Consider the following 13,538-nt stretch of genomic DNA (forward strand, 5'->3'; position numbering starts at 1 on the left):
TACCAATTCGTAATAACATCACCACCAGGTCTATATACGGAGCAATGGATACGCATGTCCCTCTAATATTTCCCACTTCACCCATTTATCGTATAGTGTGAATTGTTAGATTTTTTTTCTTCATATTTTTCAAATATTTTACAGGATTTCACAAAGTCTGCTAAATTCATATCTTGCACCCTTTAAGACATTTAGAGAATCTAAAAGATTAATCCTATGACCTTATTCACATGACTGAGTTTCGTAGCCGTGTGGTGTTCATGATCTGTGAAAAAATAGGACACGCTCTATTTTATCACAGATTGGCTTCTCTTTTCTCTGACCCAATTCACCCACAGAGGTGAACGGGGGAAATGAAACACAGCAGAGAATCAGCTCGGCGTAGGAGTCTTCCTTACGTTGTCCATTATTGAGTTCTACACAATATGAGACGTTTATAGGGCAGCACGGTGGCTCATTGGTTAGCACTGCAACCTTGCAGAGCTGGTGTCCTGGGTTCAAATCCTGCCAAGGACACCATCTGCAAGGAGGTTGTATGTTCTTCCTGTGTTTACATGGGTTTCCTCCCACACACCAAAAACATACTGATAGGGAACGAAGGATTATGTAGATAATCTTGTTTCCCTTAGTCCTAACAGCGGCACAATGTGGGGTATTTCGTGCCCCTGTGTGCTGGTAGGACAGGCGGAGTTTTAATTAGCCATGTATTAATTTCACATGGCTCGTTCCCTTTAAGAGGGCACAGATACCTCCCCCTGTGTGTAAATAACAAGTAATAATACATACATTTCAAATAAACAACAATAGGGGGGGAATCCTTGTGCCGCTGTTAGGACTAAGGGAAACAAGATTATCTACATAATCCTTCGTTCCCTGTCGTCCCTACCAGCGGCACAATGTGGGGAAATAGCAAGTAATCCCCATAAGGGTGGGACATTAAACACAAGCAGAATGTAATACAGTGCGCCCGAAGGCAGTAGCTTCTGAGCTATACCGATCAAGTCGGTAGTGCTTCACAAAAGTCGATTCTGAAGACCAGGATGCTGCTGCACAAATCTAATCCAAGGCAAGAGCCTTGATTTCCGCCCAAGAGGTCGACACTGCCCGTGTCCAGTGGGCCCTTAGGACAGTGGGCGGAGGTAAGTTCTGTTTCACAAACGCCAACTTGATTGCTTCCTTCACCCAGCGGGAGATGGTTGCTTTAGAAGCCTTGCGGCCTTTATGGCAAACTACATAATTTATTAATAAGTTTTCAGATCTCCTGAAAGCGCGCATGCGCTGAAGATAAATCTGCAGGTTCTGGACTAAATCCAGAGTATGCCACCTCTCCTCCTCAGGGGAAGTGGGTACTGGAAAAGGTTGGCAGGCAAATGAGCTGACACACATTTGCCCTAGAAGAAACCTTAGGCCTGAACCCTGGCAGAAATCTTAACTGAACACGGTCTTCAAAGAAGGCAATGTAAGGAGCTTCCGATGAGAGTGCTTGAAGCTCCCCTACTCTTTTTGCCGAGGTGACAGCGAGGAGAAAAGATACCTTATAGGTCAGCCACTTTAGATCCACCTCCTCCAGGGGTTCGAATGGAGCAACACAAAGTGCCTTTAGGACCATGTTGAGGTCCCATTGATGGACAGGAGCAGATACTGCTGGTCTCAGCCTAGTTGCCCCTTTGATAAAGGTGCTCACTAAAGGATCTTGAGACAACCGCCTCCCCAGATAGGCGGACAGAGCGGCCACATGTACCTTCAGGGTAGAAGCTGCAAGCCCTCTGTCTAGGCCGTCCTGAAGGAAATCCAGGATCGCCCTCACAGGGGGATCGGAGGAGTCCACTTTGTGATCCGTGCACCAGGCCTGGAAAATATTACCGACCCTACGGTAATTCTTATTGGTAGAGTTGGCCCTGGCGCTGGCTAAAGTCCTTAGGACGCCTTCAGACAGTCCTCTATTCCTTAATAGGGACTGGTCAACCTCCAGGCTGTCAGATTGAATCTCCTCAGATCGTGGTGTCTCAGCTCTCCTTGTGTCACCAGATCTGGGAGGGGGGAAGCCTCCAATACCTGCCTTGACTCATCCACATGAGCTGGGCAAACCAAGTCCTTTTCGGCCAGAACGGGATTATGGCAACTCCCGAGACTTGGTCCTGTCTGATTTTCATCAATACCTTGGGTATGATGGAAACTGGAGGGAAAATGTATATCAGCCTGAACCTCCATGGGATGGACAGGGCATCCACTGCCAAGGCATTGTCCTCCTGGTACAGAGAACAGAAGGTTTCCACCTTGGCGTTGAGTCAGGTTGCCATGAGGTCGACGTCTGGAAGGCCCCATGCTTGGACAATCTGTTGGAATCTGTCTTGATTGAGAGACCATTCTCCTGATACAGGGATACCCCGACTCAACTGATCCGCTACTATGTTCAGGGAGCCCTTGATGTGAACAGCGGATATGTGGGACAGATTCTTCCCTGCCCACGTGAAAATCAAGTTCGCCTCTCTCAGTAGGGCTGGAACCCTGGTGCCGCCTTGCTTGTTCAAGTATACTACCGTCGTTATGTTGTCTGACCGGACCTTGACTGCCTTCCCTTCGAGAAAAGGGGCAAAGTACTTCAGCACCAGATAGACTGCTTTTAGCTCCTTCAGGTTGGAGGTTCCTACCTTTGGATTCCTCCACAGACCCTGGACGGTCCCGCCGTCTAGGTGGGCTCCCCATCCCGTATGGGACGCATCTGTTGTCAACAGGGTCCAACGAGGTTGGACCGAGGACCTTCCGTCTTTCAGGTGTCTCCACCATCTGAGGGAAAGACGGGTACCGGGAGAAAGGCAGATCTTCCTGTGCAGTCCCCGTGGAGATCTGTTCCAGGCTCTCAACACCTCCATCTGAAGGGGACGCAAATGCCATGAAGCCCAAGGGACCGCCTTGGCTGAAGACGACATTAGGCCTAGGACCCGCATGGCGGTTGCGGATGGTGACCTGCCGGGTCCGGAAAAAGGCCCTGCACTGAAGCTTCTATTTTCGCTCGCCTTGGACGGGATAGGAAAATCTGCATGCTCTGGGAATCCAGAATAAACCCTAGGAATTTCTTCCGGGTGGATGGCACTATTTCTGACTTCTCCCAATTGATCAGCCAACCCAACTCCTGGAGGAAGGAGATGGCTATCTGGAGGTGGTGATGGAGAATTGAAGTAGACTGAGCTTTTATAAGCCAGTCGTCGAGGTAGGGAACCACGAAGAGGCCTTGCAGTCTGAGGGTGGCGGTAACTGGTGCGACCATCTTGGTGAATATGTACGGGGCTGACGATATGCCGAATGGCAGAGCAGTGAACTGTAGGTGCTCTCTGTGACCAGCCATAAGAATGGCTATGCGTAGATACTTCTTGTGTGGCGGGAAGGTGGGGCTATGTAAGTAGGCATCCTTCAGGTCCAGGGTGACCATGACCTCGTCGCGCAATAGAAAGTTGGTTACTGAGTCTATGGACTTCATCCTGAATGGCTTTCCCTTTATGAAAAGGTTGAGGAACCGAAGATCTATAATCATCCGCCACCCTCCTGTGGACTTTGGAACCAGGAATACGGGTGAATAAACTCCTTATCCCACTTCTGAGGGAGGGACCCTTTCCAGGTCCCCCTTTGCAAAATATTCTGCCACGGAAGCCTCCAGGCAGACCTGTTGTAGAGCTGGTAAAACCCGCGTAGTGATGAACCGGTCCACAGGAGGGTGTGAGAACTCTATTGCGTACCCCCGCTGAACGAACTGAAGGACCCATGGATCCAAAATGTGAAGATGCCACGCCACGGAAAAATTTGGAAAGGCGCCCTCCTACGGGAGAGCTGGACACAGAGAGCGAAGCCTCCTCAAAACCCCTTCTTCTTAGGGTCTTCCTTGGGGACCCCTTGCCCCGCCCCTTTGGGCGGTATCTGGAGCGTCTCTGGTTACCTTGCTGAGGCCTGTATTGGGATGTAGACTCTCGACCCCTAGAAGGGGAAAGCCTTCTTCTTCTGGTCGCTTGTGGTAGCGACCTGCCTTTACCTTCAGCCAGCCCCTCCATCAGGTCGTCCAGCCCCTGGCCGAAAATCTTCCCTGGTTGAAAGGGGAGGGAGCATAAAGAAAATTTGGAGGTGACATCAGCCCGCCAAGGATTGAGCCACAAGGGCCTCCTGGCAGCGGTATTCAGAGCCATGGTCTTGGAAGCCAGTTTCACCTTCTGTCTTGCTCACTCTCTCAGGAAATCCGTAGCGAGACGGAATTCCCCCATGGACGCCAGGATGACATCCCTGTTGGCCCCGGAGTCGATGTCCCGCTCCAGACGGTCCAACCGGGCTTGAAGCTTATCAGCTACTTCTGTGGAGGCGATGCCCACTGCCATCTGGGCTGAAGCAGACGAATACGCCTTCTTGAGTGTTGAATCCACTCTCCTATCGAGCAAATCTTGGAGGTTTGACCCATCATCGATAGGCACGACAGTGCGACGGGAGAGCTTTGAGATGGCCAAATCCACCTTGGGCGGAGGACCCCAGCGATCCAGCTGGGAGGAATCAATTGGATATACTGCTTTGAAAGCCCTGGTGGTGACATAAGCTTCCTCCGGCTGCTTCCACTCTTGTTCCATTAAACTGGCCATGGAGGCGTCCACTTGAAAAACCCTCCGCTTTTCAGAGGTGGACGCAGAGGCTTCCCCCTCGCCAATCTGGTCCCACGACCAGATGGCCTTCAGCAGCTTGTTAGTCTTCTCACGATGAAAAAATGGGTCTGCTGGAACAGGAGGACTGGTCGTCCGATGATATGGACTCATCCTCCACCTGGAGGCACTCCAGGGAGGGCAGCGAAACAGAACGCCTCTCATGCACTGTTTCTTGGTGAGCTGAGCCAGTGATGTACGGATATCCTTTAAGGAATCATCCTGCAAAAACAAGGATACTTAGAAGCCAGTGGGGACCCTACCCCTTTTAGCGGCTAACGTACTCACCATGTACTCCTTGACCTATGCTACCATATCACTGGTAACGGGTTCCTCCCGCAGAGGTCCCCTGCATTGCTGGCAGCATGACCAGTCATAGCCTAGAGGCAAAAAATGACATTCAGGATACTCCCACCATTGGGAGAATTAGCAGACGAAAAAGACCGCACCTACTATCAGGTAGTAGAACGTCACATTCAATACAAGCCAGATGTCTCCTTTTGAAGACTTCATCCGTCTCACTTGATCCCCGGAGGGGTGGAAGACGAAGACATGACAAAGAAACTAGCTTTCAGTGATACCTAAGCATAGGATACGGAACATAAAGGAGTACATTCAAGGAACCATATAAGGAGACTCACCCAGCTTCAGTCAGACAACTTACCAAACTTCAGTCGAGTTTGCACTAGAACAAGTGTAGTTGAAGCAGTAACACGAGCCACAACACGGAACCAGCTAGTGGATTAAACTAGCAGGCAATGAGGGAAGCAGCCATGCCCCTGTTTACAGCCCTGTATCCAGAAAGGGGCGTGGCTTAACAAAAAAATATGTGAGCTCTGTTCCTTGCCCTCCTGAGAGCACTCTCAGGCCTTATGAGTTGCTCCCTCCCTAGCCAACAGACCCTTGGCACATACCTTGCCTCTATAGCCGCACTGCACCGCTGTCTGCGTGGCCCCGGAGCAGCGGATGCCGAAACCGGAAGTGCCGGTGTCACCTCTATGAGCGTCCGGCCAGGAACCTCCTAGACAGAGAAGGTTCTGCAAAAACGGAAGTTCCCCTTCCTGGAGCCGCGCGTACACGCCAGCAGTGCGCGGCTCCACAAAGCCCAAACAAGATGGGACTGCCGGGGATACATGAGGCAAACATTGTGGGAGGGAGGCAGGGATATATGAAGAGATAAAGGAGCCTTTAAACTTACCCCTCTTCTCCCTGCAGGACTGACACAGAAGTCCAGCAGGCCAGAGTGCTTCACTGAAGATGATTTGAACAGGTGAGAACCTGCAACTTACAACTTCTTCCTTCTTTCTCTTTAGGAGGACACAGAGTCCTCTCCACCTGTCCGATCCTTTACACAGGACAGAAAAAAACACACGGGGGGGAGGCATCTGTGCCCTCTTAAAGGGAACGAGCCATGTGAAATTAATACATGGCTAATTAAAACTCCGCCTGTCCTACCAGCACACAGGGGCACGAAATACCCCACATTGTGCCGCTGGTAGGGACGACAGGGAATGTAGATTGTGATCCCTATATGGGACAATGACTATCAATGTCTGTAAAGCGCTGCGGAATATGATGGTGCTATATAAGTAAGAAAAATAAATAACTTATAATAAAAGATGGAGACATTTTTAACTGACTGATCAAGATAGTTTTCTCATTGGGTATCTACAAAAAAAAAAAAAATGTGGAAAAATGTTTCTCTTACCAAGAGCTCTGAGGTTCCAAGTTTGTCAAGGGCGAGGGACTGGATACGGGAGTGGTGGACGCCAAGTTCTCGATGAACCCCAGAGCATTCGATACAAGTGAGGATCCCAAGATTTATAGACAGCCATGTTGGATCTGATAAATAAATACAAAGACCAAGTATTTTATATGAAACGTAAAGAAGACCAGAGTTATTACTATAAATGAAGACCAGTGTTATTACGTTATTACTATAAATGAAGACCAGAGTTTTCAACATCAGTCCCTATATCCCTGTATTGATCTCCTCATATGCAGGTGTATCCTCAGCCAGGCCACCGCACTTGTATCTACGCCAGATTTGTGGGATCATTTCTGCCTTTAGGAAAGGGCTTAGGACAATATCTAGCCACATAGGAGCTGCAGGAGTTCCCTATATACTCCTGATATTACCACATAGGAGCTGCAGGATTCCCTATATACTCCTGATATTACCACATAGGAGCTGCAGGAGATCCTATATACTCCTGATATTACCACATAGGAGCTCCCTATATACTCCTGATATTACCACATAGGAGCTGCAGGTGTTCCCTCCACATTAAATACACTATTGACATGACCACTTACCACGTAACAACCATTTACTATATGTATTGCAGGTTTCAGACATTTTTTAGGATACAAGCAGTGAAGTGCCAGATCTCACGGCACATTTAATACTGAGAGAGTCCCTAGCAGCTGCTTGTACATAAGAAGCATTGGTTGCTTAGCTGCTGCCATGCAGGTGTTTCATGTCAAATCTGACAACAAAGAAATGTCTTAATGAAAAGGGAACTGACTAATTAGATAGCAAAGTCTTCAAAGCCGTCAAAGAAAATTCTATAAGACGCAGTCAAGCTTGGGACTTGAACGAATTGGGTCCAATTTAAGATGTAGATAAACAGGGCTTTGTGTCTTTACACAGCCAATATTTGTAATGTCAAGAATATCTGAAGATGCCATCCCAATGTCCCTTACCATCTGATGTCACCACTTCAACAATGTGGCCTTTACCATGCCACAATAACATTGTGACCACCTTTATTATCTAATATTGCCATGATAACATTGTGAACTTTGCCATCTAGACTACCTGAAGTTGCCAATCTAATGTTGTGACCTTTACCATCAAGACCATCTTATGTTACCACCCATGGGCCGGAAACACCTCAGGAAAAATCACTGCATTTTACAGTACTTGCAAAGTGGATGAGATTCATGAGAATCCCATGCCCACTTTGTGGAAAAAATTGCAGCGTGGATACGCTGTGATTTCCAAAACTGTTTCGGTTTTGAAAATCGCAGCTTCTACTTCCTATGTAACTTCCTCACTAATCCCTCTCTCCATATCCCACTTCCCATACACCCCCTCCCTGTCTCTCTAGCTATCCCGCCCTTCCCTACCTACTCAGCTCAACCCCCGACCCATAATATATACTTACTTTCCACGCTTCTTCCTGTGAGACAGCCCCTCCTCTTCCTCCTGTACTGATTCAGTCTGTGCCAGGCCTTCTTCGCCAGCGATGATCCACCTCTACCGCGCATATGTAGATGTGCAGTAGAGGTGAATTACCGGCAGCAGTGCACGCTCACTGCTTGGAAAAGATCATGCACCCTGCAGAATCATTACAGAGGGAGGAGCCGTCTCGAAGAAGTGTGGAGGGTAAGTATAAGGGAGTGGGTGGGCCGGGGTGAGAGTAGTAGTGACGATCCATTTGCAGAAATGGATCATCACTGGATACTCAGAAAATATCCATGGGGTGGTGACATGACCACCCCAGGGATATGGGTAACTATCCATTTTTGATAAATTACGTTATTTAAAAAGTAGGAGGGTGAAGGGTGTTTAGACTAGTGTAGGGATTTCAAGTTATCCTTTAACATTGCGACCTTTACCATCAAGACCATCTTATGTTACCACCTTATTCCATTGTCCAACTTTGCCCTAATTTTGTCCAATCTTGGACAACCCTTTTAACCAATACTACATCTTACGGTGTATTACTCTATATGGTACCTTACCTGGCGCTCCACAATCACAGCACACACTATTGCCAGGCATTCGTCTAATGTCCTCAATGATAGCTTTGGTGAGGTCTTCTATACTGTTCTCCTCACTGGGACGAACTTCATGGAAGGCCATGTTCAGAGCTTCCTGCTTGCTGTTGGTTAGTACAGAGATCCATCTGAAAAATAAGATATATTATAGGCAGAACTTTCCATGAACCAGCATGAGACCAGGACCTCTGCAAACTTTCTGTGCAAAGTGTTGTGGGACAAACTGCAATGTGTTACTGCTGCGGTTTTTCCATAGCACTTTGTTTTGCTGCGGGACGCTACACAGTGCCTTAGGTTCACTCAGATTTTCCTATATAAAGATGGGTTTTGTAAACTAGACAAACCAAGGATGGGTAGTCCACTTTACCAAAATTAGATTACCTATCCTCACCTCTTTCTACCTAGGTGTCCCATGTTTCCAACATAAGGGAGCCTTCACACGATGTAACGCTGCGCTCATTCTGATCGTAAAAACACGTTCAGAATGAGCGCGTTAACAGCAGCTCCCATTGACTTGAATGGCATATGCGCGTAATAGATTGAAAGCATAGGGAAAAAAGCCTCCCATTGAATTCAATGGGGAGCGCACGTATGCCGGCTCCCATTCAAGTCAATGGGAGCTCCTTTTTACGATCGTTTTTACGATCAGAATGAGCGCTGTGTTACATTGTGTGAAGGTTCCCTAAGAGAGGATTGGGCCTGCAAACAAAATCTAGTAGATAAGAAATGTTCTTTTTTGTTTACTTACGCCACACAGTCCTGATCATCCTCAGCCAAGAAATGGTATGTGCGATTATCTGGAATGAAGAACATTGCACACTTTATACATTATTTAGACTATTACAATGGCCTGTTAATAAATGTTGCTTAGAGATTCCCCACAGCATCGCACTTTGTGTGTCACTCAGAGTTTGAAAGCTCTTAACAAGTAGCGGCAATACTGTAAAATTTTTGGTTGTTATTTTTGCTAAAGTGACAAAAGGAAGTGTCACCATGTTGGTTGTCACCTTCAGTCTTCTCAGAAACTGATAAGTCTGAAATGTCACAAAGTGACGGTTTTAACATCAGTTTCTTAGAATATAATATAAAGGCGATGACTTATTTGGCTGCAATTTCTGGTGCCAACTGTGTAAAAGAAGCAAATACCAAGATCTATAAGTCCACTACTAGTTATATAGGAAAACTAAAGTATCCGGCTCTTATCAGCAGTCAGACCGTACATCAAAGCCAATGGATGCTGGTACATTTGTAATGGATAGCATCATATTATATCATGTTTGCATTGGGACTTGCCCACATCTTGTACCAAAGTGCGAATTTTGGGAGTCAGAAGTAGTTTTGCTGAACTAAAAATCTATGAAGTCTCATATGTAAGGAGAAGGGAAGCGAACAATGAGATTCAGCAAGCAGCGTAGTGGCTGATCTCAGCACCTTTCAATGTAATAGGCAAAGTTAAAAACAAACCCATGTCCCCTTTGGCCCTGCACATTCCCAGCCATGTCACTTTGTTTCCCACACCTTATAATTTCCCCCTCACTGTGGCTCCCACATTATAATGCCCTTCTCATCATGTCCCCCAAAGTATAATGTCCCCCTCATTATGGCCCAACAGTATAATGTTCCTGTCACTGTGGCCTCCACATTATAATGGTCTCTTCATTATGGCCTCCATAATATAAGGTCCCCTTCATTGGGCCCTACAGTATAAGGCTATAAGGCTCTTATCACTTTCCCCGTCCACAATATAATGTCTCCCTCTTTGTACTCCCCACCATATAATATCCCCGTCCTTGTGGCCCTCACAAAATAATGCTCCCCTCTGCTATCAGAAAAGATAGGGCCTGAAGCAGGGAGCAGACAGAAGCAGATATGGTTGAATACAGGACATACCTCCTGCTACACGGGACAGGCCCATAAATCTGAAACTATCTCACTGAATCTGGGATGGTTTGGAGGTATGAAAAATATAATACTGTGAAATATTTTTATTCATACACTGTCCACATGTAAATCTATATTGGAAGCTCTTCTTAACCTCTACAGATTTGATAAGCTGTATGCACTTATTGACTATCCATGTTGAGTGGTCCTGAGTAATTGTGGGGAATGAAAGACAGCAAATAAACAGAAGAGAACATACGTGATATCAGATCAAAGCATTTCTTGTCTTCCATATTAGGCTTCACTTGGCAAGTCAACAGATTCAGTTTGGCTGGTTGCCGGTTAGGCTGCAAACAACACAGAAAATGATTATATAACCATGTGGTTTCGTTCTTTCTTCAATCTTATTGATTATTTCTATGTGATCAATGTAGGCCTCCATCTTATAAAGTATTCATCAGTGGTGTGTCTACCAATGGGAATGTGTGCCAGGTCTTGTGCCCAGGGTTCTTTATATTCACCTTCTTCCCCTGCACCAGTGCTGAATCGTCCACCAAGGGTCTACCACTGCCCCCGGTATACAGTAATAGAGGTATTTATACTCTTTCCAGTAAAAATGGTATAATATCCGTCTGTCTGAGAACAATAAGAGCAGCCCCTTGGGGCCACTAAACACTGATCCTTCTAAAAACTCTTGTATCAACCAGATACTACATAGAATTTGTGATGTATCTTCTGAGCGTGTCATACACTAGATCCTGTTTTCAGATATACTCATGTACATTCATACCGTTCCATGTGCAATGGTCAAGTAGCAGTTCTTGACTGAGCACTTCCTCTTCTGCCAAACCTTCCTGAGCCTAAAAATAAAAGATAGTGAGATGATGAAACACTCAGACTAAACAGTAATTCACACAGGCAAACAGAGAAACCCGGGATATCCCACTGGCCCTCAATATTAGATCCAACTTCCATTGTTGGAAAGTGAGACTTTTAGGGACCCTTCACACGGCGTAAGCACTCGGCTGTACGGCTCGGAATGAGCCGAGCGCGTACGCCGTGTGAAGGGGCCCTTATAGGAGTTGGTTGACATCTGCACTGAGCGTTCGCCTGGAGCAGATCTGTCTAAAGTCAGTTCTGCTTGCCCAACTTTTACGTCCGACTGTTTCAGTTAAAAAGAAAGGACATCGAATGCACCCCATTCTAGTCAATATGGATCCTCGGGCAAATGTTTGTGGTCTGTTTGTCAATTCTTCTGGTCTTCCAACTGGTCAGAAGAACGGGCACCCGACAATGATGTGAAGTAAGCATAATCTGACTTGTCTGACACTCTCTAGATCATCAGCCACAACTATATCTTCTAACCAGGAATCCCATAATGCCTTGCTGCCTGACCCTCTCCCTAATAAGGAAGGAGATGTGATTTTACATATTGCTTGTTATTCACACTAGACTGGTGAAAACACTTGTATATCACACGACTAATCCTTCCGCCTAATTCTCACTCTCATTAACACTTGACACTCTTAATAGCCGTGTTTCGCACTAAGTCAGTTAATTGTTAGCAAGTAGCAAAGGCCACGTTAGGGTTTCCAGGTTTACATAAACATGGCTGTTTCTTTCCAAGACACCGTCAGTCCTGCCCACAGGTTGGGTGTGGTATGGCAACTCATCCCTATTCACTCCAGCTGAGCTGAGCTGCAATACCAGACATGACACGCCGACAGATGTGGCGCTGTTGCTTGTTTAAAGCAACTATGTCTTTTTCAGTTTGGACAAACCCTTCAACGTGAACTTCTGGTTTGTCATCATGGATGGAAAAATAATGGTTTATTTATAGGCCATAAGTGATAGGAAACTATTATCTCTAGTGGGTCAGTCCTCCCCCTGTGAAACATTTGAGGGGGGTGGAAACCTCAAGACCAGCATATTATATTCCAGTTTTGGTGTCCCCTGTGCCAGTGTAGAGTGTGCTGACTCTATGACAAGGCGCACGCCTCATCATGAATTGGGCGCATCCTCCAGGATTTCTGTTGGCTGAAATCTATGCTATAGATATATATGCTAGAAACGTGGTGTACATGATAGTGAATGTGTTTTCTGGTTTAGAGGGATGAAAATGCAGAACATTTTTGGCACAAAGATGTGCCACATCTTTCCTTCTGAGCCCTGTTCGCCACGTCTGACAACAATGGGTGCAGTTGGTGGAGACCTAATTTTCTACAGAAGAAAACTTCTATGTATGGAAGTTTCTGCCGCACTGTGACGTCTCGTGTCCCTTAACTTAGGTTGCTGATTTCCCTTAGCGGTCATGTGACGTCAGACATCTGCTGAAAGAAAGCATGGGAGCTGCAGGACCGCGCTGGGATACATCTGAGTCCAGGGGATAGCTGAGTATGTTTTTTTTGTTCACCCTGGACAATCCCTGTAAGATGGCAGACCTTTAGCTCAGACGCATCCCGCACCAGTCAGGGACTTCATTAAGACTGGGGTACAGATTGCTAGCCATAACAAATCCTCCTATTATCTGTACTAAGTACATTCATAGATCTAGGGATCAGGAGTCTATCAGCAGCCACAGTTGATAGTTGACCACATTCTGTCCTTTGAAATACAATACAATGGTAATGCAAAACCAAAATGCAGGCCAGCAGCATCTGCTGTTAGTACATGACTGACCACTGAAGACCAGCCATCTTGTCAATGTACTATGACGCAACCCATGAATTTATGCTGACTGTCACAATGGGGCAGATTTACTAATACGGTATAATAGTCAGATGGCACAAAGCGACTGGTGTTGGATGATACATCTGGTGCATTTTGAGACTGCCTAGTGCAGACTAAGGCCTCATGCACCCAATGGAGCGGGCAGGGTGAAGGCCTTCTGATGGTACCATGCTCTGTGACATCGGAACAGAACCCACCATTTAAGAATATAGGGGATGGAAGACGTATGGATGACACTCAAATGTCACCCAAGTCCAAATGTCCCCCTCAGCCTACACACTAGGCCATGTGAATGGAGCCTAAGTTTCTACAACCTTTTTACAGTATGAAAAAAAAAAATACCAACATTTTAGCACACAGTGTTGCATCTTAAGCCCCTTGTACTTGAACTTTGGGGTATTTTCAATAGTAAATCTGCCCTGTTGAATAAGACTCAGGAAGAGGCTAAACTAAATTGCCGAAAGCAGA

General features: G+C 46.4%; 1 protein-coding gene across 1 annotated transcript in view; it reads right to left on the reverse strand.

Moving 5' to 3' along the window:
- LOC142208849 (arf-GAP with SH3 domain, ANK repeat and PH domain-containing protein 1-like) overlaps positions 1-13,538 on the reverse strand; it is a 158,956-nt gene that overhangs the window by 17,189 nt on the left and 128,229 nt on the right. Inside the window, exons 11-15 of the mRNA XM_075277613.1 lie at positions 11,131-11,200; positions 10,600-10,687; positions 9,208-9,256; positions 8,424-8,587; positions 6,382-6,515 (exon numbers count right to left, since the gene is read on the reverse strand). Of these exons, the coding sequence (XP_075133714.1) occupies positions 6,382-6,515; positions 8,424-8,587; positions 9,208-9,256; positions 10,600-10,687; positions 11,131-11,200 (505 nt within the window). The remainder of the gene's footprint in view (positions 1-6,381; positions 6,516-8,423; positions 8,588-9,207; positions 9,257-10,599; positions 10,688-11,130; positions 11,201-13,538) is intronic.

Source organism: Leptodactylus fuscus, chromosome 6 (assembly GCF_031893055.1).
Source record: "Leptodactylus fuscus isolate aLepFus1 chromosome 6, aLepFus1.hap2, whole genome shotgun sequence".
Classification (NCBI taxonomy): domain Eukaryota; kingdom Metazoa; phylum Chordata; class Amphibia; order Anura; family Leptodactylidae; genus Leptodactylus; species Leptodactylus fuscus.